General features: G+C 54.7%; 6 protein-coding genes across 6 annotated transcripts; 4 read left to right on the top strand and 2 right to left on the bottom strand.

The window, feature by feature from the left end:
* Positions 1-5,010: 5,010 nt before the first annotated feature.
* TRIREDRAFT_121240 (uncharacterized protein) lies at positions 5,011-7,010 on the bottom strand (the record flags this gene model as incomplete). The annotated part of the gene is made up of 4 exons (XM_006964121.1): positions 6,709-7,010; positions 5,655-5,918; positions 5,254-5,487; positions 5,011-5,098 (listed from the first exon to the last, which is right to left on the bottom strand). The coding sequence occupies exons 1-4, from the start codon at positions 6,885-6,887 to the stop codon at positions 5,011-5,013; spliced, it is 765 nt and encodes a 254-aa protein (XP_006964183.1). The 5' UTR covers positions 6,888-7,010.
* Positions 7,011-7,777: 767 nt separating this feature from the next.
* On the top strand, positions 7,778-8,989 carry TRIREDRAFT_121239 (uncharacterized protein; the record flags this gene model as incomplete). Its single annotated transcript, XM_006964272.1, has 3 exons — positions 7,778-8,226; positions 8,280-8,460; positions 8,584-8,989. 3 exons carry the CDS (start codon positions 7,778-7,780, stop codon positions 8,749-8,751), a joined length of 798 nt encoding a protein of 265 aa, XP_006964334.1. The 3' UTR covers positions 8,752-8,989.
* Positions 8,990-9,134: 145 nt separating this feature from the next.
* Positions 9,135-11,206, bottom strand: TRIREDRAFT_121238 (uncharacterized protein). The gene is made up of 2 exons (XM_006964120.1): positions 11,070-11,206; positions 9,135-10,922 (listed from the first exon to the last, which is right to left on the bottom strand). The coding sequence occupies exons 1-2, from the start codon at positions 11,083-11,085 to the stop codon at positions 9,235-9,237; spliced, it is 1,704 nt and encodes a 567-aa protein (XP_006964182.1). The 5' UTR covers positions 11,086-11,206; the 3' UTR covers positions 9,135-9,234.
* A 675-nt stretch (positions 11,207-11,881) lies between these two features.
* On the top strand, positions 11,882-12,625 carry TRIREDRAFT_59280 (ARP2/3 complex 20 kDa subunit; the record flags this gene model as incomplete). Its single annotated transcript, XM_006964271.1, has 3 exons — positions 11,882-12,211; positions 12,312-12,437; positions 12,530-12,625. Coding segments are annotated over 3 exons (552 nt in total), but the record flags the coding sequence as incomplete, so codon positions are not given.
* Positions 12,626-15,180: 2,555 nt separating this feature from the next.
* TRIREDRAFT_59205 (uncharacterized protein) lies at positions 15,181-16,677 on the top strand (the record flags this gene model as incomplete). The annotated part of the gene is made up of 4 exons (XM_006964270.1): positions 15,181-15,336; positions 15,413-15,829; positions 15,966-16,352; positions 16,441-16,677. 4 exons carry the CDS (start codon positions 15,181-15,183, stop codon positions 16,675-16,677), a joined length of 1,197 nt encoding a protein of 398 aa, XP_006964332.1.
* Positions 16,678-18,917: 2,240 nt separating this feature from the next.
* TRIREDRAFT_47020 (uncharacterized protein) lies at positions 18,918-19,834 on the top strand (the record flags this gene model as incomplete). Its single annotated transcript, XM_006963995.1, has 2 exons — positions 18,918-19,363; positions 19,441-19,834. Coding segments are annotated over exons 1-2 (825 nt in total), but the record flags the coding sequence as incomplete, so codon positions are not given.
* Positions 19,835-22,023: the final 2,189 nt, after the last annotated feature.

Here is a 22,023-nt window from a genome sequence, read left to right as displayed (position 1 = left end):
CATTCATCGTCTCGCCCCCAACGGCTCGAGTGACACGCCTGCCCAAAGATGGTGGGCAGCACCGGCTTGGCTAGGGTGACCCTGATTGGCTTGTATCGAGGCCGCCCCAAGGCCATGGCCCGGTCCGCCCAATGGCACACGTCGACCGACCGTCACGTGAACAGGATCTCATGCATGCAACTCGGGTAGGCTGCAGCTCTCCCGACGGAAGCCCCAGTTTTCGCGGCCAATTCGCACCTGGTGACTGGAGACCTGGCCGGCCACAAGGACCGAGCCCGAGACGGACAGAGAGCAGTCTCAAACACCTCGGGGGGTCGAACGCGGCAGACCCGGGGCACGTTTTCTTCTCTGGGTGACGCCCATGTCTCACCGGGTACCAGGAATATTCTGCCACCGCAACTTGATACGCCTGATGATGTCTCGCCTCCGAGGCAGACGTCAGCACACATCAAGTGAAGCTCGATATTTCGGCGGTGGCAGTTGCAAAAAAGGAGGCCGCCTGTGGACGGACAAAGGAGCGAAAAGGGGGGCGGCTGGGCAAAGTCGATGCCGCTGGGCGCCGGGTGCCATTTCTCACTATTGCGGACCAAGCAGCTACCTACCTTGTCCAAGGGACGAGTGTGCGCCACGTCGCAATTTCATCACCGCGACATGGCGCCCTTTTGGGGGGGGCTGGCTGCATGTCAGGTTCTACTCGAGTCCGCTAGCAAACAAGCTGTCGCCGAGTGACATCGTCTCACAGTGCGAATATCTGGCGCTGCTGCTGCCCCTCGCTCCCCCTCCCTTCGATTCCTTCTGTCACTAGCTTGTCTGCACACACACCCCCCCCCCCCCCCCCCCTTTGAGAAAAAAAAAACCCTACACAAGACAGACAGCTAGTGAAGAGGGCCATGAGATGGAGCCGCACATTTACGAGAGCGGGCGCAACATGCCATGCACATCAAGGGGGAAAATACTCAAGGGGGGTTCATCCAATGCCGATGAGTATGCGATTCCCGCAGTGGCAGGGTCGCAGGATAGACTGTGAGAACTGAAGATTGAAGACCCTGGCTATTTGCTTTGCGGGCCGTATCTTTCGAGGTGGAGGCGCGCCGTGTGTCTGCTCTGGTGATATGACGGAGCACGAACCTTTTGAGAATGCCTCTCGACGAGGTGGACTTGACACGCCAAGCTTCGCCTTTGCCCACCCGCAACAACAGCCTTATACCTGCGGTAAGGGAAGGCTATCGCACCTCGCAGCTTCTCCTTAGCCGGAGGCGTCGGCGTCTGCATGGCTTCGGAGCTCCCGCTGCTCAATCCCATGAAGTACATGCGTGCGCAGTCATTTCGTCAGCGCCCCTATAGCCGCCGCTGCGAGACGTGTCATCTGAGATATGACAAAGGCCCAGCAACTCTATCCATCTTCCTGCATGTTAGCAGGACGAGACGAACGGGCGACCTGACTGCTACGGACTACTCCCTTGTCTCCGACGTCTGCTTGCACTCGTATGCAGCAGTAACCGAAAGGAAGAGCAGAGACAGCCATGTTGTCACCCCACGGGACCACGACTGCATGCACGTCCAGCTGTACGGCTCCACGAGCCCACGCATGACCGCTGTGCTTCGAGGGCAACTGCGGATACCTACTCCGCTCCTGGCAGTGGTACGGATGGCAACTGCTGCTGGGTCACCCGTGAACAAACTGCCCTCGTTGAGGTACGCGGTACGCAATTGGCACTTGAGTCTTGCCATTGAGGGGCTGCTTCGCTGTCAATGCCCGTTGGAAAGCCTTTGTGAGCCCTTGCCAGGCCGCTGAGCTTGCCCGCGAACCGCCGCCCACCAGCTCTGAGTGGGGAGCGAAGCGTTCACTTCGTGTCAATCTGCCATTTTTTCCCTCTTTCCCAGGGCAGGGGGTCCCACAGTCTGCCGCCAACCCTGTTCGCGTCTGTTGCGGTTTGTTTTGCGCCACCCCGTGTGACGTAGCGAATCAAACGTCTGCCTCTGCCAAGTGCATGAGAAAGGACCTGGCAGGGTCTCAGTCTTGTGGAACGCGAGCGGCACGGCGATAGCATTTGGCGCCCCTTGTCGCGCTACCGGCGTCAGAATGGAGAGACGCTGCACATGGAGGTTTGTGGAGTAGAGAAGCATCCGATGGTGACGGGGGACGGAGTACTCCGGATGCACAAGAGCTCGCTCACTACGCGAGACCCAAACGCTTTCTCCACAGCATCCCGACTCTGCAGAGAACCAGCGGTGAACAGGTGATCGAACGATCTATTCTTGGAGAGGCCAAAGACGAAGGTACTACTACAGCTACAACAAGGTGCAGCGAGCCTCATACGGCAAGATGGGGAATAATGGCAGTCCTGACTCGCCCCTTATTCGGACTCCAACTGCTTTCCATGGCGGAGAAGAGATACCAACGAGCGTGGGAGACGAATAGCCGGGGAAAAGGAAGTCATGCATCATCTTCCTCGTATCATCGGTTTCTCGATCTCCGTTAAACGCAATGCACCAGCCCAACCACTCTCCTTGCTACCCACTTACTCCTTCCACAATATGTGGCCAGAACTGCTGAGCGGTTTAGCTCTTCGCCACAGGGACGCCAGGAAGCCGAACACCAAAGCACGGACGACAACTCGAGCATATCGGAGTCTAATCGATCAAGACTTTCCAGAAGTTGGTTCCAGTCAGAGATGAGACTGTACGGACCATCACTACTACCTATAGTACGATATGAGAGCCCGACTCCCACATGACTTTTATGCTTGAATCGAGTAGTTCAAGTACGAGGCAAGGAGCAGATGCTGCAGCACCTACTTTTCCAAAGGCCCGTGTGCATGCATACCTACCTACTGTCCTCGTGCCATCTACCTACCTTACCTTAGGTATCCAGGCGAGCATTTGTATGTATCAAAGGCCACAGACGACCGGGCACCTTCGGCCGTCTCTGAAAACAAGACCTACCTTACCATTCGCTACTCGGTTCTTCCGCCAGACATGGGATCAGCGCCAGCGGATTGGGCAAGCTGCATACAGGCACTAGGTCGACATGCCATCTTTTCAACAAATGGTTTCGTCTTCCTGCATCGTACAAGGGCACGGCGCGCCAATGGCCACGCAAGCCTGCAACGCTCGACTTGCCAACCACATCCACCCATCGGCTTGCGTCGCCACTAAAGCCATCAGAAAAAAAAAGGTGTCTCCCGCGGAACGGTGCGCTCTTGCAGGTGCATAGTCACCCGTGATCCGCTGACACCTCGGGGGCCCCCCCCTGGGCTAGGCTGCGGTGTCCAGTTATGACTGGCGAATCCTCGACGATCTTCTCGATGCAGCACGCGGCACCAACCACGCACCTGTGCGGCGTCCGGCAGCTTGACATGCGTATAGGAACTGGCCACGTCTCTCCATAGACGCCGACTGCTGCAGGTTTGCTGCGCCTCCATATTGCCAACCCACTTTCGCCCACAGCAATCAACAGCCCAGGTCGAGAGAAAGGGAGAGGGACGAGAAGTCAATTCGTCATACGACTAGCTGTATCCAGCTTTTCACCAAGGCAGAGGGGTCAAATTAGGCGGGACGGCGCAGAGGGATGGGGACCATTGCCGCCCTTGACATCCGACACAGGAGATACCTGTAACTGTTTCCAGAGCTGCAGACGCGGATTCACAGGTAACAAGCCCATCCGTTCAGCGGATCTAGGTTCAGCTCGCAAGAACAATACGCGGATTGTCCACGCAGCCCTCCAGATCGTCATTCAGGGGCAGTTTGCTGGAGAATCACCGGGGAAGAAGAGTGAGGAAGTGGCATACCACTACAAGATACCACGTATTGCTGGGAGGGCGTGTATGGATTGCGACCAGTTGAGGCCTGCAACCAATCGCCGCACCGTCTTGAGGTCCTGGACATTGGTAACCTCCAGCCAAGCCTGTGATGCCAGAGGAAAAACAGCAGTGGACGGCAGAACAGAGCCAAGTATTTGCCTCACCGCCACGACGACAGTTTGACCCAGATTTTCAAGGCACGGAGTACGGAGCAGTTTGTACCTCGAGGTGAATTGTGACAAGAGGAACCTACTCGTACATACTTGTACTCATAGTCCCGCTACCGGCGCGGTCCCACCCGTGCCATCAGGTCAATTGGGCTGCATGTCCCTTGGGACAGCCAGTGGGCTACGGTGGAGGACGCTGACCCCAGCCTCGCGGATCTGCGGCTTCATCACCCGGCCCGCCTACCCGGAGCCGTGTCGGGTGGATGGCCGATGACTGGGCCAGCTATCGTGGAGTGCCGTGGTAGAGGTTGTCCCCGATCCTCGAGACCAGAACTTCCGGACCGATCCCCAGGTGTGGTAAAAAGCAAGTGGAGTGAAGTCCTGATTGAGAGATAGACCACTATCGAGACGTAGCGTTGTGATGTGGAAAGGGAAGAGTTGACTATGGGTATTTATGGTCTCTTCCCTTACCTGTTTTCTTTGAATGGAAGAATAGGAGGCCTTGTCGATCTCGCAGCCGAGATGCCAGGCTCGCGTCCCCATCGTACGCGATGTTGCGTCCGGAGCAAGCTGTCAAAGTCATTGACGGCGGTGGCAGACCGGTATCCCGACGATAAGATGGGAGAATGGCTCAGCTGCAGGAACTTCTTTAATATCCTCCCGTATGAATGGCTTATAATTCTCTTTCCCGGATGCTCGGCATGCGTTGGGCAGGATCATTGCGCCATATTGTTCAAGTGAACTTCGGCTGGAAGCCCTCAAAGAACAACTAGAGAGCCCCGAGGATATGGGAGCCTAACAATCGAGGGGCCCTCGGGTGATGCCCGTTGGCAGGATACACTTGGGGGAATCACTGGCGTTGGGGCAAAGAAAGTGCCAGGGGTATTTGGGATGGCATGTAGAGGAAACAGAGCATGGTGGAAAGGCGTTTATCTATCCAACAACTATTGACGATTTCATGCAGAAGATGCCATATAACGCCATCTCGCGAAAGACTGGTTGGGTGTTTATCGAGAAGTTGGACGTCTATCAGTGGCGTTCTAGGGTCGCATTCCTTTCTCTGCGATGTCAACGACGAAGGCTCCGCCAAGGAGAATGGCTGGTTCATCGATATTGTGGTGCTCATAGCTAGAACCGAGGAAGGAAGAAAGTGTAAGTCACTTGGGTTTACAGCAATTGAGCGATTCAGTGCCTTCTCGAAAGGGGGAAGATAGGGGCGTAACCGCGAGGGCCGAGGCAGTGTGACGGTGCAGGGAAGAGCACAATGCCCGTGAGCTTCTTACCTCAAAGTTCCCACACCACCGGCTTCCAGCAAAAATGCTGGGCCATCCTGCAGCGTCTTCCCGGCCCAACGCATCGCAAAGGCACGCAGGATGTGTCCGTGTGCAACGATCAAGACGTCACCTGATACTTTGTGAGGCTGCTGGCCCTCGGCCGGCTTGAGCACGGGCTCGTGGAATCTGCTGCGAATGTCGGCGATAAGGCGATCGAGGCGGTCGGTGACGTCTTGAGGGCTCCTGTAGTACATCAGAATGCGGGTTCAGCTGCATATCGGATGACTCTGAGACAGAGCCGGCCCTTAGCGGTGGCATCTAGAGGGAGAGTTTGTGCAGTTGCATGCGCTACCTATCCTCGCAAAAGTCGTCTGTTCAAAGCAGGGAGAAGAAGTTGGGGTGTAACTTACTCCCCCCCCGGACAGCCGTCCTTCCAGATGTCCCAAGGTTCTTCAATACCTTGCTCGGCTCTCATCTTGCGTATCTCCGGGCTTGTGACACCCTCGTAGTCGCCGTAATCCCACTCCCTGATGTCTTCAGTCACTTCGACTTTGGCATTGCACTCAAGGCCGCCGCCAACAGAGGTGCCGTGCGGATGCCATGGCAGCGGACCGGAGATACCAAGGTTGAGCAACTCGAAGGTGCGCTGTGCTCGTTTACGGGGAGAGACGTAACTGACTCGGGGCGATTACCCAAATTGATTAGTCTTTGTTTGCTGCTACTACCGACATTGCATGGCAGTTCTCCTTGTATGTCTCTTTGGTTACAGTCTTGGGAGGCTGATGCCGTTGGTAGGGGTCTCATCAGGAACGGGAGTAACAGCGGGGACGGGCAATTGTTACATTGCACGAATGAACCGAAGACGCAATGGCCCCTGTCCAGGGGCTAGGTGTGCAGCATGAGGGAACGCGTTGCGAGAGACTCTGACGAGGCAACCATACTGTTACGCCAGCTGCGTCGGTGCAGTGATCGTATCTGTGTATAGGTGCGAAGATGAAGATCTTGCCGCTCCCCGCAGAGAGACTGAAAAGGGGGAAGAGATGGGAGAGATTGGGTTTGAGCCATGTAAGATAAGTAGAGTGTGAGGGGGAGACAGGAGAAGAGAAGAGAGCCCCGAGAATGCACAGACGACATCGGCATGGTGAGTAAACAGCACACAAACAGAAAGCTGACGTGTTGCAGGTACAGAGCCTCTCGCACTGCTTGGAGGAACAGGGCAACGGTATTGAGGAAGAAGAAAGAGCAGTCTGTCGACCCTAGGCCGCATCTTTCACTTAGAGTGGCAGCGAATAACTGGCACAGGCAAAGTGTGACTAGTGGAAGGAGGATGAAGAGGATCTGACCCATCTCACATCCATATTTTGGGAAGGACTTTGCACGCGACAGAAGGAAGACATATCAAAAGAACGCCGTAGGCAGATGCTTCAAGATCGGATGAAGGCGGAATGACAATGAGGGACTTACACATGGCATAGTTGTCGGGGAACAATCAAACGGTCGTCGCCCACGAGAGCCTTGCCTGTGGCAATGACTCGCTTCTCACCATTGGCCGTCAATGGGATATCGGTGCGGCCCGTGTGTCGGCCGTTGAGTGACCACTCGGTCTCGCCGTGGCGGACGATGAAGACGCGGGGAGCCGCCATGATGGTCGCCGAGCAGGCAAAGCGAGCTGTTTTTGGGTAACGAGCGACTCGTGGGCGCCGTAGAGCGAAAGGAAGAGAAACGGGAGGGCTGGGACCTGGCGAAGCTGGCAAGGGGCCCAGGAAGCGATCCAAGTGGAAGATGGCGCTCAGTCGACTCTGAATATTGGGCAAAGCCTTGGCTTGGTATTCGAATACGCGACCTGGACTTGTCTAACGGCAGTGAGGTGCCATCGACAGCAGGTTAGCGGGTTGCCGGAGGGGTTCCGTTTAGCGGGTTTCGGTGATGTCAGGAAGCTCATGGAAGCATGGGGGGGCGAGCTGCGTTTGCGTTAGCACCGATAGCACGACGAGCTTTGCTCTATCCGGCTACTGTTCCGACTACACACCTATCGAGCCATCAAATCTACTCATCAGGAGCAGGTTTCACTTCCTGTATCGTGGTTGCGGATCGCGAGACGCGGAGGATAAAAGGAGCTGAGAGAGTCCGGATGTCGGGCGAGGAGAAGAGGAGGAAAAGGGCAGGACTTGGATCCTGTCCATGTGCCAATAGCATAAAGGCGGGCAACGTACAAGCAACGGCAGAATCCGAGTGGAAGGAGCACCTGCCGTGAATATCGAACTGTGACTCCCTTCTGTGTAAGAGCACGCCTGAGCCTCATGTGGCTGGGCAGAACCAGCCACCATCCAGCATGCCGACTACCTATTGTCTCTTGTCTTCGCTGCCGTAAACTTCAACCCTCCCGGAAAACTTTCCCTTAAGCCTCTATTCATCTTGTGCATCCCAGAGCTACGTCAATACTCCTTGACTGGCCGCTTTTTTCTTTTTTTTTTCTTTGTTGTCAACCTTCTTCGTTTCCCCGTCAAGTCTCGAAAGTGATCTCGATGACACCATGCTTCAGCGCTCAGCCTCGCCATCCTCGGCTCTGCCCCGCTTCTTACTAAGTCTCTCAGCCTCCTCCAGTCCATCACAACAGCAGCTTCGCGGTCCCGCCAACAATGCCGACGCATGCTGGCGCCTTGAATCCGCATCGCCGCCCGACTCTGCCTGCCAGAGCGCTAGCCAAGACATTGAGCTGGTGGTAATCAATACCTGGGACCATCCTTCGGCTGCATCTCCTCGTGTCTCCAAGCATAAGCGGGCGTCCGTATCTCTGCCCGCGTTATCGCCGTCCGCCCCGCCGGAGGCGAGAAAATCTGCAGGCAAGGCCTTCGGACTGACAAGCCGCGGCAGCTCGGCCAGCCTGGACACTTTGGCAGATTTGACTGCTAGTCCGCTGGGCAGGGGAATGACCCAAACGGAGCGCCAGAAGAAAGCGAACCAAGTCTGGAGAGGCTACTGGTGATATCGTGAAGATTTCTGGCGACAAACGGCGCCACTTCTACAACATTTAGGTCTTGGGGACAAACCACAACTTGGGGACACAGAGAGCAAAAGATCAAGATGGCATCTCCCAGTTCTTTGACCAAGCAGCAGAAATTCAAGGGCGGCGTCTGGGCCGTAGCCTTTGCCGCTGTGATCATGGTTGGAACCCTGACGGGAGCACAGCTCAAATCGGACAAGCAGAAAGAGCAGGTCAGTAGAGTCTCTAGCCGCGCTCTTTGCCATCTTCTCCCCTGCTCAACTGAGCATTCCGTTTTGCCTCTCTCCGCAAACCCCTCACACGAGATTATACACAACCTAACTAGCCCTTTGCAGGCCATTCAGGAGTTCCGTCAGGTTACCCCTTCAGAGCAGATTGCCATGCTCCAGAAGCAGCGAGCCATCCTTGTCGACCAAAGGACAGCTCTTCAGAAGAAACTGGACGTGTTCAAGGAGCGCGTCCGGGAAAGGCATCAAGCGCAGGAAACCTCCAAGAAACCTTAGGGCGCTTGGTTTCCCTCCGTTGATCATGCAGAATGCAAGAGAGTAGGGAAGATTTGCCCTCCTACGAAAGGTTATTGATTGGGACGAAAGCAAGGAGAAAGGCCGGTCGTCTCTTCTCAATTACGGCGGTACTGTTGAACCACTTCAAAGTTGCAATGTCACTCGCGCAGCCTTGGTTGATGGAACTTATACTCGAATACGGGCTGTTTCTGGAAAGCAAAAATCAAGATACCCCATATAGAAATGCATTCAGAAATTGATTACAACGCCCATTTCCCTTTCCCTCTGCAGTTGAACCGTCTGTCTTGAGTCGTTGAGCATTCTGTTCTATACATTATAGCATGCCATTTATAGGTACCTCGCAGGTGTCAGACCAAAGGCAACAGGTTCAAGGCTGGGAGTGACGTGCCCATCCTACCGCCCAATATCTTGATGTTCAAACGCCCAATTCCGAAACTTCCTAGTGCTATCGACGTCCTAACCCTAGTCCTCGATGCCTTCGGAGCTTGGCAGAGGAATCGCTTTGTAGAGGAGAATCAAGGCCGAGTGGGACTCGCCGCCGCCAGCCAAGGCCTCGACCTTGTCAACGGTCACCTCGGTCACCTTGTCGTCATTGAACCACCACCAGTTGCCGTCTTCCTTTTCCTTCTTGCCCGTTTTGGGATCCACAGATGCCGTCTTCTTGACATATGCCGTGTAATGACCGCTGTCCGCGCTAGCGCCCTGATGGGTGACGACGCCGCGGAGCTCATAGAGACCTGACTGGTTCGCACCATCGTCGTCACGCAGAGCCGGATCTATCAGAGCGTTGAGCTCCTTCTTGGCGGACAAAAGAGCGGCTTCGCTCTCCGCCTCCACCTGAGCATCTGTCTTGTATGTCTCGCCCATGACGGTATCGCCGTCACCCGTCGGCTGCGACTTGCTATCCTCGCCTTGCTTCTCCTTCTTCTCCTTCTCCTTCAGTTCCTTCTGCTTCAGCTCCTTTTCCGACGGCAGGCCAGAGCCACCGGGAACATCACTCATGTCCTTGTCGTGCGTCTTCTTCCGGCGCTTACGGGCACGCTCAATGTCCTCTTCATCCTTGCGAACCTCACGAACCTTGTCGCGGACGGGTATCAGGGCCGACTTGAGCTCGTCTGAGCAAAACTCGACAATGTCCAGCTCTTGAGGAAACGTGACCTTGCGCATGATCTTGGCCTTCTTCTTGGTTTCCTTTTTCCAGAAGAATCGTACGAAGTGGACGGTAAGGTACTTGGGGGCTCGGGATATCTTGGACGTCTTGGTGTAAGTGGCGTCACGGCCCAGCACCTCCGACCTCTTCTCCAGCTTCTCGCTGAGGGCAGCCAGAATGCCATCCCTCAGGTGGTTTGTCTGACTGTCAATATGGCAGTCAAGTTTGTAAAAGGTATCCTTCGAGATGACGGGTTGTTCGCCACCGTTCCGCGCTTCCTCCTCATCGCACTCAAGGACGGAAGTGAATTGTCCTGCCATGTACTTGTCGACGAAAGAAACACCAGGCTCATCGGGGGACGACTTGATCGTGACCTTCTGGCCCAGTTGCTGAACAATCTGAGACCATGCCTCCTCAGCATCCTGCTGGGCATATCCAGAGCCGCTCTTGGACTTTTCGGCAAATTGTGGGAACACGAGCCTCAGCGCGGAGAGGAAGCTCATGGGGGGAATGGAGTCTTGCGTAGCACTCATGGTCTTGTAAAGGGCGGAGAGCTGGGCGGCCAAGTCGGCCCGCGCCGTGCCCGCCACCGGGTTGTATGTGCTCAACGCGGTTTGGAGCTCGGGGATGGAACGAAGCGTCTGCAGTGTCGAGTTCAAGTAGCATGTGTTTCCGAGATTGACGAGGCCGGCGGGAATGGCGCCGACCTGCTGAGCTTGCTCTGCCTCGGTCATGTCCTCGACGAACTTGATCTTCTCCGACGGACGAACAAGATCGCCAGCGCTCCCTCCTGGGGTGCCCATCATCATGATGTTCTGGCCGGCCTTGAGGCCCAGCTTGCCCATATTGATGTCATCCTTGAGCTGGCCACCCTTGATGAGGATCTTTTGGCGTTCGGGTTCCACGTTGGTAAGGCTGAAGAGCTGGAGCTTGAAGTCTAGGCCTGTGGACTCGGGATCGACCTCTACTTCGTATTTTTTGCCCTGGTGCTTCACGACAACTAGAGTACCATAACTCGCGTCAGTAGAGGGCAGACACACTCGTAGCATTCGAATAAAAAAGGAGAAAAGAAAGAAGAAAATTCGCAAGCAACAAAACACCAGAATTATGGTGGTGGTGGTGGTGGTGGTGGTGGGGGTTCACAGACCAGAGACGGAAGCCATTGTTGCAAGGTTCGCCTGAGCAGCTGCGGGACGCCAAAAGGAAGGGCCCTTTTCTTAAGCAAAGCGCAAAGCTTGGTGATGTATGAGCGCCGTGGTTTTCTGATGTTTCTTCAGTAACGGAAGGAAATCAAGGATCCAAGGCTGAGATGCCAGACACGGATAGATGGTAGGAGTAGGAGAAGGGAAGAGAAGCATTGCGGAGCCTCGCTGGCGTCACGGCGGTGGTACCTGATGGCGGGCAGGTGTGGCGCATGCGGGTGGCGGTTCCTGGCGACGGGGACCGCTTCGGGGTCTTGAGATGCATTACGTAACCAAGCACGTGAGGTCCGTTGTCGCGACTTGTGGCGCAAGCTCTCAGGTCGCTTACCTCATGCTAGGTAGCCGGCGTTCAGTGCTGTTATCAAGGAACAGTCAGGCCAAGCAGCGCCTGTAGGTTAGAGCTTGCCCCACCTTTACGCCTGGCTACAGACGTCAACCTCCTGTTAGTGACATGCGGACCCGAACCCCGCGGATTTCCCCTACCAGTCCACGTAACGAAAGTAATACTGCACCACTGCTACCTACCTTGCTTCGTACCGTCCCGAAACCTCGAATCCCCAAGCTTCCGGGCTCCGACACGGATTGCGAATAGCTTCCTGCGAAACATTGGCCCAGCCCAGGGCACGCAGCAGCATCAGCAGCCATGGTACATTCGGCACCTCCCCCCCTAAAGCCGCTGCCTTCGACCCCGAGACCCTTCCGCAGCCCATCCCCTGAAGCTGCCGACTTTGACCGCTGCTGACCGTGCTGTGCCCTCCAGTCTCAATCATTGCGGCCGTACCTCCAATGCGTGCGAAGCAGTCTGACTGCCGCCCTGACCCTGTCCAACTTTGCCTCCCAGACGACCGAGCGGCACAACGTGCCGGAGATCGAAGCTCAGACGTCCCCCGAGGTCGTTCTGACGCCCCTCGTCATCGCGCGCAACGAGAACGAGCGGGTGCTGATCGAGCCCAGCATCAACTCAGTCCGCATCAGCATCAAGATCAAGCAAGCTGACGAGATCGAGTCCATCCTGGTGCACAAGTTTGCCCGTTTCCTGACCCAGAGAGCCGAGGCCTTCTTCATCCTGCGAAGAAAACCGATTCCCGTACGTGGTTCCAGTACATCCGGGCTTCCCACGGCCGGAGGCGGGCGTGGGCTCGGCTTTGACGACTTGAATCCTGCTCTAACGCGCTGATTGGAAATAGGGCTATGATATTTCTTTCTTGATAACAAACTTCCACACGGAGGAGATGCTGAAGCATAAGCTGGTCGACTTTATCATTGAGTTCCAGGAGGAGGTCGACAAGGAGATTTCCGAGATGAAGCTCTTCGTACGTGACCCCCTTGTTTTGACAACAATTTCTCCCGCTTGCCAGTCTCGAACTTTCTGTATATACTGACTTTGGTCTCTTTCTGTTTGCAGCTCAATGCCCGAGCACGATTCGTCGCCGAGTCATTCCTGACACCTGTGAGTGCACCTCTTTATCGTCCAGTTCCCCCTTTTCTTTGCAGGGACTAACACTTTGCAGTTCGATTAGATTTATTGAACACTTTTGCGTTACTGAGGGTGGAATGTTCAGTGATAGGATCAGAGCGAACCCAAGTACTCATAATCTCGAGTCGGACGTCTCTCAATGATGTTTCACTTGAGATTTTGACATTTCAAAAACATGCCAATTCTTCTGCATGTAGCGATAAGGGTGATGAGGAGAGTGTGACAGTCAACATAAACAAAGTATTAACCTGCTCTTTATCGACAATATTACTTCGCCGAAATTTCCTTGGTCCAGATGCCTCATTGTTCCCTCCCTGATCATTCGGATCCGATGGTGTAGCCCGCTCCATAAGCCCTCGACTCTTGAACTCGTAATCGCAGCATAATCGATTAAGTTAATTTCACGAATGCTTGCAGCTGACCTGACACGATACTCGGACAAATTTGTTGCAGCTATAGATTCGTCGACAGTAGGCAATGATCGCCAGCAGCATCGCCGGGCCATCGAAAGCCCAAAATCACGATGCTGAGAGCTCAGCATATCTTCAGTCCCATGGCGTCCAACAATGAGGGATTACACCTGGAACCGGCCTCATACCTAATGACTCCGCTGGGTTAATCTGCAACTCCTCGTTTATGCCAGCTGCCTCGGGCCGGCTTCTTCGCCGCTTGGAGCGTCTTGAGGCCTGACAAGCCTGCTGCCAGTCCGGCAATGCTTGGCCTGCCAGCTCCAGCTTCAACACATGGCTGGCAATGCGCACAGGAACAACTGCCCACCAGCTCCTGTTGCTGAGGCTACCCCACTCAGGTATTGTTCAGAGATGAATGAATAACCACAAATTTCCCAGCCGCCCCTCACTACTCTCACCCTTCTCTTCTCTTCCTCCTCGCACTCTTCTCCTCCCTTCTCCCCCTCCTCTCATTCTTCTCTTCTACCTTCTTCTTTCTCTCACTCTTCTGATTTGCTCAAAACCACCTTTGGGTTTCTGAAGAAGCTCATCAAGCACTTTTCACATCGAAGCCCTCGTGCGACTGGAAAAAGGTATGCTATGCCCTGCTTCTGTGACCTGATGTGTCGTAGTATGGCAACGCGGATTACTGCTCCTTGCCTTCTGAGAAGCGCAGAGCGGATTTTGTCCTTGTTGGGGTTGTTTGCTCTCGTGGCCTTGTTTGTTAACAAGTTCGCGATTGTACCCCCGTGCCATCACAGACTGCCTTTGCGCCTCGTTTCTGTAGCTTTCTGCCCAAAACCCTGCAGTGCTCTGCAAAAGATGTTTCCACTCAGTCATCCGCCTTGACTCTCTGGCGCCTCGCTAATCCTCTGATAGATCAACGTGGCCGAGATGGCTTCAAACCGCCCGAGAGATGTTCGCGGCATGAGCTTCGGCGAAGCGCCCTTCATCGAGCCCATGTTGGAAACGACGCACACGGCGGTTGCGGGTGGAGAGGCACTTCAAGTGGTCTCGGACGCCTCTACTGGCCGCAACTCGTCGAGCAGCACCCAAAATGCAAGCTGCGGAGACAACATTGAGCCAAACCATCAATATGTCGTTCACCACAGCTCGTTCAACCCATCGGCTCGTAGTTGGGTCCCTCCCTCAATGAAGCAGGTGAGTGATGTGCTGCGCTCCTCTTTCTCTAAAGCCGCCAGACGTTTATCCTTCCCACCCCTTGTTTGTCCCCGTTGATTTTGTCCGATCATTCTTCTTCGTTTGATGTAGGCTTGCTAACATACAAGTTAGCTGAATGGACGAGATGATAACACTGCTCCCCTTGTGGTTGGATACCCGCCCAACTACCGCGTTGCGAACTCGCATCAGAATCACAATCAGGATCAGGTCCAGAGCTACACTCAAAGCCAAATTGAAATGCCGGCTGAGACTCAGCACCCCAATCAGTTCGACCTTGTCTCCTTCGCCTTGGCTCACACTCGAGGCCATAGCCAAGACGTACGTGCGGGCATGCCTTAGGAAGGCGCCCCAAACAACGGCGGCCTCGGCGAAGCTCAGCAGTCGGTGCAATATCACTACGACGGCTTCGAGCCTGCAGCGGCTCCTGGTCCAGATATTCAATATCAGGCTTCCTTCCAAGCCCAGACTCCGCCCGATCGCTCGACTGCTGGACTTCACCAGCAGGCAGAGAGTGGTTCTCGCACCAGTCTCCAGAGATTGGCCGACCCCAATCCTGAGCAGCAAGGTCGTTCATCTTTGATCCCACATAGCCAGTCTCTCAACTCTCTCCGCCCCGGCGAAGAAGAACTTTCTAGCCCTTCCGACGTCACTCCGCCTCATCGTCGCTCTGGTGCTCCCGTCCGTGGGTATTTCAGCCCGGGGGTCACGACAGTCGCCAGCGAGCCGCGAAACTACGCTCCGCGAACTGCTGGTCTGCCCGCCTCGATGAACCCCATCATGATGCAGCCGCCTCCGAGATTTGACCTTGGGCTTGCGGCGACTCCCAACCATGAGATTGATCGCGAAGCCTGTATTGTGAGGCAGATTGTCCGGCCCTTTGGTGTGCGCCTCAATGAGACGACTGAGCTTTCTGAGATCCCGCTGGACTTCACCGTCAACGCTCCAGTAATGCCGGCGCCACGCTCCAACAAGCTTCTGCAGCTCACCAGCACCGTTACTGGGCTTCCAACTTTGGCCGACGCGATGGATCCGTCCAACTTTCCTTTCGTCGAAGCGGCCAGACTGGCGAAGCCCATGAATTGGGGCATTATCAAGCTGAAAAACGTACGTTGGCCTCCCTTGCTTTTCCGGAGTTCCCAGAGCCTCGCCACGCATCTAGTCCGCTAACACAACAATTCAGATTCCATTCTCGACTACCCGTGCCGAGGTGATTGCCTTCCTCGGCCGCAACTCCAAGGTGTTGAACGACACTGACGAAGGCGTGCACATCATCATGGACAAAGTGACAAGCAAGACCATGGATGCCTATGTCGAGTTTGTGTCGCTCGAAGATGCCATGAGAGCGGTCGAGAGGCACCGAAGCAATGTCGTCGCCGGCAGGTTCAGCCGCCTGGGTGACCGTCCCATCGAGGTAGAGGTGACTTCTCAAGCCAGCCTCATGAAAGATCTCTTCCCCATCGCTCGCGGCGTCTTTTGGAATGGTGTCACGCCCGAAATCTTGCCGTTCAATCCCACACAGCCCTGGGACAACTTCAAGGGTTTCGTCTCCGAGGAGGAGATGATTATGCTTGTCAAACATGTCGAGGTGCCTCATCGAGTACGTGGCCATGGTTTTGTGCTGCCCCCAACAATGTTCTTCCCTACCCCCCACCACTTGCTCTTCTCTTTCCATGGCGTATCTTGAAAGAACCGTCTTCACGACAAATCTCTTGCTGACAATTGTCTAAATCAAGTCTCCCTTCTCCCGAGACTGCCCGCAGCGCCCATATGAATGCTTGATCAGCACCATCAAGAAGTTTCCGTGGTTTCTTACCAACTGTGTGACGATCAAGGAGCGAGAGGCAATGTACCAGGCTACCACTGCGCTTATTCGCCAGCTCACTCGCAGCATTCTTCTCCAGGAAGACTCCGCGCACTTGACTCCTTTCCTGCTCCGGCGCCTTGTCCAGGCAGCCATGCTCTGTCCTGGCTTCACGCCGTGTATGAAGGATGGCATCGCTTGGATCACCAACATGCAGGAGCTTGATCAGGAGTACTATCAGCTGCCACGTTTTGCCAACCGTTGGCGCCACCAGTATGCTATCGGCCCAAAGCCTGGTTTCCCCCAGGACGTTGTCGAGGTAAGTTCTGACATGTCTTTGGCGGACGTTGACCTTGAGTCAGTTTTTCTGCAGCAAGACTAACAAATGTGTGCGTCTCTTTTCGTAGTGGTATGTGTCGATTATCCGTGAGCAATCTCAAAAGGATGTTCTCGCCCTGCCGTTTCGAGAGCGCGCCGAACTTCAGGAGCTTGCCGATCAGACTGATATGTACTGGGGCTACTTCTGGGCTGAGGTTGGCTACGGGCTTGGCCCTCAATTCGACGACATGAACCTGGCACAGGCCGCTCACATGGAGTTCTCGGCCGTGGAGCGCATCCTCTCGCGTGCCCTTACCCAAGGCTAACGCCGCGTGATTCTGCCGACGAACCAAGAAATCTCCATGGGCCAGCATCCGGCGTTTGATTCTGTTGCGTGGGTGGAAGCAGATTGGGGCAAGCGCATCATCGTGCTCAAGATTGGCGGCATTTCTCTCCTCTTCTCTTCGGTACCCAGCACTGTTGTTATCTGGCTGATTTCGTTCGTCATCGTTGGGCCTCGAATCAGGCAAGGGAGCCTCTGCCGCGGTGCAAACTGGGTGAGCAGAAGTGCACATAAGACGGATACGGGGCACATAGTCCTGGTTCCTTCTTATTTCTTTCTCTTCTTCTTTTTCTTTGCTTTTCATTGTTTTGTTCATGCCCGCAGTGAATGGCCTGATGGCGAGATGATTGATTCATTGGTGGCCCGGAGTCGAAATCATGCATTTGCTTGCTAGTGGCTGAGGAGTTCCGTTGTCGGCTGGTTGACGAACGTGGTGAATGACGTCGAGGAGATGCAAACACGGACGATGATTGCTTTCATCTCGAGTCGGAGGCTGCGAAGCTGGGCTGCCGTCAGGTGAAATGGGAACACAGGGATCAGGTACTTAGTCCATAAGACACATAGGAATGAAAAATGACATTGGGTGAGCCAAGCGCCATGCGGACCAAAGAGCAGCGGACAAGTTGGTCCGTGGAAGCGAAGAACATGACGATCGGTGATCAAGGTGAGGGACGAGGGAGTCAAAGCTGGTGACCAAAGCTCGAGATTGGCTCATTTATTAAACGACATCCGTCACCGGAACTATTACCGAGCTGCTACTCCTAGGAGGTAGGTAGTACCTGGGGACAACGGCAGGCGCAGAGGTCTAGGTTGCCGAAATATCCCAAAATAAGTAGTAGGTACACAAATTTGGCAACAAGTCAAGCTCCCCTCCTGCTCGATCTACGCGTGGCATGATGTCGTAGCCGATATTGAAGCAGCTCCTTCCTCGCGTTGGCGCAGGCAAGGCAGGGCAACTTGCGTTCAGCAGCGGAACACGACCTCGGCTTCGGGGTACGTTTATCCGCTAAAGGGCCGTCAGGGTTCCAGCGGGTTCAAGTCCATTCAATGCATGGCGGCCATATGGCGCATGAGGACGAAAATGGACAGAGACCAATCATTTCATCGAGCACGGCAGCAAGGGCTTGCAATGGAACCTGTCAGGTACCCGGATGTCTTCACTGGCGCTACCTCACCGTGAGGGTCCGAGGTAATGTAAGGTACTTTTACCTCAGCTACCTACCTAGGTAGTACTACCCACCTACTTTAATCTTGGATGGTCTCTCTCAGGCAATTCGCTCATGAGCAGACAACCTTGAAGCTTGGAGACCTGTCCGGTTTGCGTTAGTGCGGCTGGAGCGATGGACGGGTTTCCATACCGGTGGGAAATCTCGAAGCTTGTCCCGCGCAGCCAGCACGAGGAAGCATCTGGAAGATCTCGTTCGTACCTCTACTCGGGATACGAAGAGCTTCGTCCAGCAACCCCGATGGGGCGCCTTTCTTGTGCAAACAATGATACCTAGGTAGTACTAGTACAAAGAATAGGTCCTACGTTGTATTAGAATGTAAGGTAAGATACCTACATGCAAGCACAAGGCGCGCGTGGCTTCGACGAAATTGCCATCTGGGATCACGTCCAAAAATAAACTTGCTGTAAATCACTACTGATTGGTCCGACCGTGGCACGAAGAATACACCATTTCCAGAGCGAAGCGCCTCCTTTATGCCTCAAAACCCCCCTCGTCTCCCGTCATGAGATCAGGTGCCGAACTGACGCACTGTCTGGTAATTTCCAGTGCCTTTGATCCTTCTTTTTAGCCCCCTTTGACTGGCCTGCCTTGAGCTCCGTCTGATACTGCTGTCTGTCTACATGTACCAAGACGTTGCCGGCTGCTTAAGGTATCGTCTCATACTCGTAACAGCTCGGAATTTTTGCAAATCCGTCCATCCTGCACCACTCCGTTGCTCCTGTCAACCTACCTCTACCTAGGTACTGTACCTACCTACTACTAATAACTTGAGCGACCTTCAAGGTTATTACCAAATCGTCGACAGCAGCCATAGCTGGGACCCCAGCGAGCTTCCATACGGTCTTCTTTTTTTTCTTTTCCACTCGTGCATTGTTCTGCGGTTTTCCCCCATCGCGAAAACAACTTCCCCTTTCTCACTCGTCAATTCAAGAATCTCTCCATTTCTGCCTCACCTTTGGCAGCCCACCAGCAAATCTTTTTTTTTTTCTCGATCGACTCACTCGCCGTCATGCCTGAAGAGAACGCGACTCCCGTCGTCCCCGAGAAGGCTGAGGCACCAGCCTCGGCGCCAGACACGCCACTGGCCAAACTCACGGCGCGTCTTGCAGACATCATCCAGCAGTCGGGCCACAGCGAGATGTGGGGGGTTGAGCTGTCGAGCGATGCCAGCCATGCCCCGACCCAGGTCATTCTCCAGAAGTTCCTGCGAGCCAACAACGGCGATCTGGCCGGTGCCGAGAAGCAGCTTGCTGCTGCGCTGGCGTGGCGGCAGAAGTGGCAGCCAACCAAGCTCGTCAGCCAGGCTTTCAGCAAGGACAAGTTTGGCGGACTCGGGTTCGTGACGAACCACAAGGACGATGCCGGCAACAACACCGTCATTACCTGGAACATTTACGGATCTGTCAAGGACAACAAGGCTACCTTTGGCGATGTCACCGAGTAAGTCTTTCCTGTCGCAGAACTTGATACACGTTGTCGAAGCATGGGCCTCCTCTAACCCGGCTCAACGCCTGTAGGTTCATCAAGTGGCGTACTGCTCTCATGGAGCTGGGCGTGCAGCAACTTCATCTCAACGACATCAAGGAGCCTCTCCCAGAGGACGGCACTGACAAGCATCAGATGCTGCAGGTGCATGACTACCGATCAGTCAGCTTCTTCCGCATGGACCCCGCTGTCAAGGCCGCCAGCAAGGAGACCATCTCTGTCTTTTCGACGGCCTATCCAGAGCTGCTCGCGCACAAGTACTTTGTCAACGTGCCTGCCATCATGGGCTGGATGTTTGGTGCCATGAAGCTCTTCCTTGCGCCGGCTACCCTGAAGAAGTTCCACCCCATGGCATCCGGCGCCTCCCTGGCTACGGAACTCAAGAGCATCGCCTCTTCCCTGCCCCAAGAGTATGGAGGCAGCGGCGCTCCCGTCCAGCAGGGACTGACAGTCACGCTCGTCGATGCCTCCGAGACATCAACCGGGGAGACGCCGGCACAGGCACAGCGCGAGCCTGAGGCCGCTCCCGCCGCCGCTCCTGCTTCCGCCCCTGTCCCTGACGAAACAGATGAAACTGCGGCTGCCGCCGCACCTCAGACTGCGGTGCTTCCCGTGAGGCAGAAAGAGGAGGAGACTTCGGCAGAGACCAAGAAAGACGATGCTCCTGCTGCCGCTGAACCAGAAGACAAGGCTGTGGAAGGAAAGGTCTCGGACGAAAAGGCGGCAGAAACGACGTCGGCAGAGGGGGAGACCAAGCCGAAAGCAGAGACTGAGGAGACTCCCGCTACTGCAGAGATTGCCTCGAAGGAGTCTGAGAGTGCGCCCAAGAAGACAGAGACCGCAGAGACCGCAGAGTCGGCAAAGACGGCTTAGGGAGGCTCTCGGTCCTGTTCCTCGTCGGACCGCGAATCTGATCCATCGTGAAGCCCTGAGAGGCTGCAGCTCTCCGTTTTATCTTTGTTTGTTTTGCTGCTATTGTTGTGTTTTTTCTATTTCATGTCAGACTCTTGTTGGCCTTTGATGCTTTCTTGAGAGAGCGCAGCCGGCCGTCGATTTGCCTGCCACGCTCCACTCATACCCATAATACCCTATATCATGCCCGAGAAGTTGTGTGCATTAGATTCCCCTCTAGATGTTTGCTTTTTTTTATATCTATATATATATATATATATGAGATAAAAGATGGATAGTCTCCTCTTATAATACAAGTGACGCATTTTACTGGACTCACGCAAGCTGTTTACTCTACTTCGCTGTTGACAATTTACCTCATACTCGAGGTAATGATCATGCGGAGGAGGCTTTGTCTACCACAAGTTGTAGGCTTCCCTTGTCCTGCCGCCATCGCCTCCTCCGTTGCAACTCCAGGGTGCGCATCACTCAGCCGCCTTCTCCGCATATGGCGATTGACGAGGCTAGTTTCACCACCTTCGTCATCGAGAAGCTTGGCTTCCTCCAGCATCTTTCTCATGCATAGCACCCCTGTCGGCCAGGTAAGTCCGAGATAAAGTACCTGAATGGAGGTTTGAGTTTTCAAGTTCGAGTGAACTTGGAGTCGGCGATACTCTACATAATTTATGTGCCTTAGTAGAGACCATGAGGCAAGGATGAGGTAGGTAAGGCAAGGTAGGTCATGCTTCCTCAGTGATATACCTAGACCATAGGCATGGAGTCTTTCTCACCGCAATGCCTCATTTGTCTCGCCACAGATGGGGGCCATAGAAGCAAGAGACACTGGCAAATCCGCAAACAAGCCTCGGTAACGTCAGGACTACTTCGAAATGTTAAGAGTGACATAAGCTCCCAGTTAATCACTCCATCACCTTGGGTACTGAGCTGAATATCGCAAGTAAGCCGAATAAGGTATCGAGGTAATAGCAATGGTACCAACCATACTCCAGCTACCTTGACAGAGAGTCAATATGAGAAATGTTCACGATAGCCCAGACTGAAATCATGAAAAGCACACGAAGAACATGTGAGGCGAGATGCAAACATGCACGTCCATGTACAGAGAAATTGTCGTCGGTGTTGGTGGCTCTGCCGTTGAGCAGTGGTGCAAAGCGACGGACTCCTCGGGCAGGAGAGGAGAAAACGGCTTCCGGCGAATATAGTGATGGGCAAGAGAGGGTGCGAATATTGGCATGGTTAGAGCAGGCTGGCCGGGGACTGTCTTCCGGTTGCGCAGTGATTGGCGGCATGGAGAGGCTGAAGGCGAGATGAAGCAGGGTACAACTTGCAGGCATCATCATCAGACACTCCGCTCCAGCACCGGGAGCTTGCGCCTATAGTTGAGGCCTATGACACAAAATCAAAGCTGAACGTTTATTCTGTCCATCTCTTTGACTCCTACTAGGATTGACGAGGCAACCTGACATATAGCAGCACTGACATGTAGGCCGTATACGGTACGCTGGTGGTCGCATCAGCAAAGACGCGAGGCCGTTTGGCGACTTTGGGACAAGCAGGGAGAGAAGACGTATCACGGGCTCATGACAAGTGCGGAGTAAGACAAGGCCAGGCCCGGTGCCTCTCCCGTCGATGAACAAAGGGAGGATCCCGGGGGGAGGGAAGATTGGCGACGGGGAGGCCATCCTCCTGCTCAGAGTTGCTTT

The sequence above is a fragment of the Trichoderma reesei genome (genome assembly GCF_000167675.1).
Source record: "Trichoderma reesei QM6a unplaced genomic scaffold TRIREscaffold_6, whole genome shotgun sequence".
Classification (NCBI taxonomy): Eukaryota; Fungi; Ascomycota; class Sordariomycetes; order Hypocreales; family Hypocreaceae; genus Trichoderma; species Trichoderma reesei.
The sequence above is the reverse complement of the archived record's forward strand: the minus strand, read 5'-3'. Positions and strand labels throughout refer to the sequence as shown.